The 5,379-nt window shown below is 34.2% G+C and overlaps 1 protein-coding gene across 1 annotated transcript; it reads left to right on the top strand.

The window, feature by feature from the left end:
• The first annotated feature begins 587 nt into the window (after window positions 1–587).
• Window positions 588–5,134, top strand: LOC118739909 (putative odorant receptor 69a). The gene is made up of 5 exons (XM_036471409.1): window positions 588–990; window positions 1,079–1,508; window positions 1,583–1,781; window positions 4,804–4,959; window positions 5,033–5,134. The coding sequence occupies exons 1-5, from the start codon at window positions 588–590 to the stop codon at window positions 5,084–5,086; spliced, it is 1,242 nt and encodes a 413-aa protein (XP_036327302.1). The 3' UTR covers window positions 5,087–5,134.
• Window positions 5,135–5,379: the final 245 nt, after the last annotated feature.

Here is a 5,379-nt window from a genome sequence, read left to right as displayed (position 1 = left end):
TACGTACAGCAAAAAATAATCGGTGTTTTTAAATCAAGATTGTGAAGTTACTATATTGTAAATAACTACATACGTACATGCATATATATGTATGTATGTCTCTAGCTGAATTTCTCAAGTTTTTCCATATGCGGCCTTTTCAATCTCGGCCACAAAGCCATTGAAGCTTTACAGTTGACCTGTTGTTAATTGGATTAGAGGCACTGTGTACAAAAAATTGAACCAGAAAAAATGTCGCTTACGTTTTTGGCCGTTAGGTCTCGATATGTAAGTAGGTAACAGCCGCAGCAGTCGAATGGAGAAATAACTTCTAACACACCATGCAACTTCATCTACGCATACTTTATGAATTCATTTGGCACACCTTTTCTTGAATGCTTGCGATACTTATTTGGCCTGCTAGAGGGTTAAAAGAAAATTACTCAATTACACTGCCAGTAAAATGATTGCTACAAGGTCATTTAAAAAGAAAGTGCATATAAAAGTTAACATGCGGTTATCGTACTTTAGTTAAAAGGCTTCTGATATCTTCACTTAAACAACAACCTTAGCCAGGAAAACTTTCAAAAGAGATTCTCTAAGTAGCAATGCCGCGCATTTATACGCTGCAGGACTTCCTGCACTATCCCCAACTCACTTTGAATCTAGCCTGGTCGGATCCCTTCGCATGGAGTGGTTCACGCAAGTACAGCTCCCGTGCCATTTGGCTGCGGCGCGCGCTCTTCATATTCGGTGCACTCAACTTGGTTTATCAAAATTTTGGTATGTTGATTTATCTTTTTATACCACATGAGATTAGCACAGAGTCTGTGCTTGGAAAAATAACTGAAACGGGTGGCATAATGGGCCTGACCATGGTTGGTGCTTGCAATATGTTCGTCATGTACTGGCATGGAGGACGCATTAGCGTGCTATTGGAGGAGTTACAACATCTTTTCCCAACAGCACGCGCACAATGGCGTGCAAATTGTGGCAGACGCTTGAGGGGCGGTATGTATGAATGCAGACGTGAGGTTGAATTTACGCTGCACGCTTGTGCTAGTGTACATAATATACATATATGCTTGGTTTTGTTTAGTACGCATTCCGTATCGTGTTGAATATTTTGCTGTAAAATCGAATCGGCTTATGAAGCACACAACCACCGCTTACATATTTGCCTTCAGCTACTACAATTCATTGCCCATTGTAGAGTACTTGTATGAGTGGCTCAAGCCCGAGGAGGAGCTGAAATTTCGCTATCAGTCGAATACCTGGTACCCTTGGCAGAATAGTCAGAATAGCCACTCGTTTATCTCCTTTTTGGCCGCCTACATATGTCAGATGCAATCGTCACTCACCGGTGTCGCCTTCATCTTGTCTGCTAAATTTATGCTCTACTTCTTCACCACACAGCTGCAAATGCATTTCGATTATTTGGCGGACGCTTTGGAGGCTATCGATGCCGGTGGCGAGCATGCCAATGACGAGTTGAAATTCTTGATAAACTATCACAGCAAGTTGTTGAGGCGAGTTCGATTGTAGTAGTTATAAGGAGTTTTACGTAATTTAATTTTGTGCTCTTTCTTTTTTTGTCTCGCAGCTTTTCCAAGGAGATCAATGACATCTTCAACATCTCCTTTCTGGTTAACTTTTTCACTTCAGCGGTTGCAATGTGCCTAATGGGCTTTTCTATGGTGATGATTAGTTTGGCTCACGCCTTCAAGTACTCGGTCGGTTTGCTCTCTTTTATTGTATTCACTTTGTTTATTTGCTATACGGGCAGCGAGCTAACCGAATCGGTAAGTGATAGTATTTTTAGTTTTCAAGTTTTCCATTGTTTGCGAATTGTACTATGTATTTGCACTGAAAGAATTTTTGAAGAAAAATATGTAAAGTTATATGCCACAAAACAAAGAACTTACACAAACAAAATTTTTATGCATGGCTGCTTTCTTACGTCTTCGACAATTTTTTCGAAATTTTTTTGATTTTTTGAAATATGGTTTCGATAATTTGAAATACTTTTGAAAAACCTTCAACCATGATAAAAACATAGCAAGGTAGAACCGTTCTCTCAATTTGTCGGCCATGATTTTTTTTTGATGTTTGCCAACATTTTAAAATCATATAAAAGTGAAAATAAAAAATTGAAATTGTTCGAAATTGTTGTTGCTTGAGATTGAAAATGAAAATGTGTGTGTGAGTTTGTGAGTAAATTTAAAAATTAAATTGTTTGGAAACGTCAAGAATTTTAAAAGTGATTCTCAGCGGTTCTACCTTACTATATTTTTATCATGCCTTCAACAAAATTTTTTGAATATATGTAGTGTTCTTTAAATTCTTCGCATGGCTCTCTTACATTTTCGATATATTTTTCGAATTTCTTTGATTAATTTATCGATATTTTATATACATCGACATATGTTTTCGATATTTTGAAATATTTTTTTCAGAAATGGTTCCTTTATTTTGTGCAGGTACGATATCCTTGCAATGTTTTACACACATATTTATCGATATCGTTATTTTTATATGTATAGATGTGAAATACATATTTACATGAACATAGTTCTTGTTACGTTTCAAGACATATTTATCGTTATTTTGCGACAACTTTTTTGTTCTGTCTTGAAAAATATCGTATATCAATTACATAGATTTTTTATATTTTACGATAAACTTATTGAAACTTTTCGTTGAAATTATAGACGGTTTTCCACAAGATAATAGTATTTATGTATGCGGTTATATTTTCCGATACACTTATTAATATTTCTCAATAAGGGTTTCCTTCTCTCTTGAAAAATATCGTAAATCAATAAGATTTCTTTATTTTTTTATCATAGGTTTATTGAAATCGATAAAATTATTGATATTTTTCGATAAGTACGTGTTTACTTTTTCTATATCAATGTCTTAGTCGATAGTTTTTTAAATTTTGTAGTCATGGTGGTCAGAGAAAACGATAATTTTTGCCCGAAAAAATTACAAAATAAAGCAAAAATTAATATCTAAATTCATCGACTATTCTTGATCAAAGAGATAAAAAGCACGATTTTGCAACGATCTAACAATAAACATTTTGATATGTAGCGTATATTTTCGGTCCCTGATTTTTTCGATTATTAGGATTTTAGCTTGGTTGAGGTAAATTTGTTGATTTGGATTTTATTGATAAAAAATATCGTTATTCGAAGACTATATTTTTTCGACAATTTTTATCCATTTTATTCAGGGTAAAATCCTTCATCAATCTTCTGTTCCTATGACTGTGTTGTGTTTTTCAATATCTTTTGCAAAAAAATATCGTTTTATCGATTTTTGATGCGTCGATATATTTTTGGGTTATATCGATATATTTATCGTAAAATTATTCGATGTATATTGCGATATATATCTACATATACATTTAAAGCTCTAAAGATGGACGCTCCCATCTCCTATAATCGGACACATTCTGGTAACGAAACATTTTTGGTTCTTTCCATACAAAATGCTCACGCATACGCGGACTTTTCGATAAATGGACGCGGACACTCAAAAATGTCCAGTTATGAAAAAAATCTCCCAAAGACGACCCAAAGCGGTCAATTTAGTTTAGTCCATATTCAGAGATATTTTATTTTCTAGAAAAAGTGTTGCCTTCTTCATGCTGTTTCTGTTTATTGAAGAATAAATATTATTTAAATTTAGAAACTCGCATTTCAAATTTCTTAAATTTGAATTTGAATTTGATTTTTTACCAAATTCCCATTAGCGGGCATCTCTCATAGGCGGACAAAAAGTGGGTGATCATCGATGTCCGCTTATGGGAGCTTTCACTGTATTTGTTTCAATAAAAGTATTGGCGATTTGTTCTATCGAAATTTGTATACCAAATATTGCTATATTATTCATTAAAATTTTCGACAAACATATACTTCGATATATTTGTATCGATATCCAAGTCATTTTTTAAGATAAGGTTTAAGGTTTAAGTTTTTCGTTGGCGGTTTCACAATTTTCAGTTCTCGGAAAAGGAAACTTAAAAATTTTAATTTAAATTTTATTTTTTTTTAAATTAAAGTTCAATTTTTTTTGACTAATGCATTCTTATGGCAGTGTTAAGCGTCTAGTGATCAAAAGCAAAGAAATTTGAAAATATTTAGCAGTTATAATGCTCTCGAAAATTTTTGAGTCTTAACAAGCGATTCTTTTTTAACGAAAAAATAAAAATTAATACTACTTATTATTAAAAAGGTAGCCGTTCGGCAACTGATAGTTATCGATTAATTACAAACGTATTGCTTATTTTACTTTCTATAACCGAAAAGACAGATTTGTGGTTTTTATTCCAAAAATTAGTGCCACTTCGGCCTCTTTATGTTAACGATAATTTATAAAAGATGTGTATGAAGGACAGATAGATTATAAGCCCTACTTGATAAAACGGCTCTTAAGTATGTTCTGAACACATTGAAAACGACGAGCTACGGGCCACAGCTTCCAATATGATATCTTCGTCATCTAAACGCTTTGTCGATGGCGACATGATTTTTTTGAACGCGGCAGCGACATCATGAATTTGTATGAGTTTGACATAAAAGAAGAGGAAGAACCTTATCTGCCGCTGGAAAAATGGAAATAGATCTAATCTGGCCACAACCGCAGTCGTCGCGCAGCCCTGTCGTCGCCAAAATAATTATCTACATAAGAATACGTGGAAAAATAATTTGACAGCTGTGGTCCGTAGCTCGTCGTTGTCATTGTGTTCGGGCTATCACTGTTTTAATTTTTAATTCTAACAGACAAATATTCGACTACTTTCTTTTTTCTTTTCAGAGTAATAAAGTTCCAGCCGCCGCATTTTATAGCAATTGGTATGAAGGTGACTTGGCTTATCGGAAGATGATACTTTTCTTTATTATGCGCAGTCGCAAACCAGCTGTGCTGAGCGCTTACAAGTTTAAGACAGTTTCAATGCCTACTTTCACCACAGTGAGTTGAATAAGAATTAAAAAAAAAAAAAAAAATCCCAAATGACTGACTGCCTTTTTGTAATTATTTCAAGATACTGCGGGCATCATACAGCTTGTTTACATTTTTCCAGGCTATGGGCAAATGAGAGCACTTTTTGAGAAATTATTTAAATGGATATATTTATATTTTGCAATAAGGTCACGTGAAATGATATACATACATATATATTTTAGTTGTAGCATTTAGAATCAAAATGTTTTGAATTTGAAACGTAAATAAATGTGTAGAACAGTTTAGGGGTGTTATTGTAAATGCATTTTCGGGGAAATTTAACCTTAGAGCTGAATATTCCCCTTTTTCAGACATCCGCTGGAACTTAGTGCCGAACAGCTTTGCGGAAAAGTGGGTAACGGTTCCCGATTTTTGAGGGCTTTTGGC

Source organism: Rhagoletis pomonella, unplaced genomic scaffold, assembly GCF_013731165.1.
Source record: "Rhagoletis pomonella isolate Grant_MI unplaced genomic scaffold, Rhpom_1.0 Rhpom_scaffold_00005, whole genome shotgun sequence".
Classification (NCBI taxonomy): Eukaryota; Metazoa; Arthropoda; class Insecta; order Diptera; family Tephritidae; genus Rhagoletis; species Rhagoletis pomonella.
This window is presented reverse-complemented; position numbering and strand designations above follow the sequence as displayed.

What these genes read in the sequence shown, in the direction of transcription:
- LOC118739909 (XM_036471409.1), top strand. Translation starts at nt 588, where the DNA reads ATGCCGCGCATTTATACGCTGCAGGACTTCCTGCACTATCCCCAACTC. An exon ending in TATCACAGCAAGTTGTTGAG is followed by an intron (nt 1,509 to 1,582) that starts GCGAGTTCGATT and finishes TTTGTCTCGCAG; the next exon opens with CTTTTCCAAGGAGATCAATG. An exon ending in GCAGCGAGCTAACCGAATCG is followed by an intron (nt 1,782 to 4,803) that starts GTAAGTGATAGT and finishes TTTTCTTTTCAG; the next exon opens with AGTAATAAAGTTCCAGCCGC.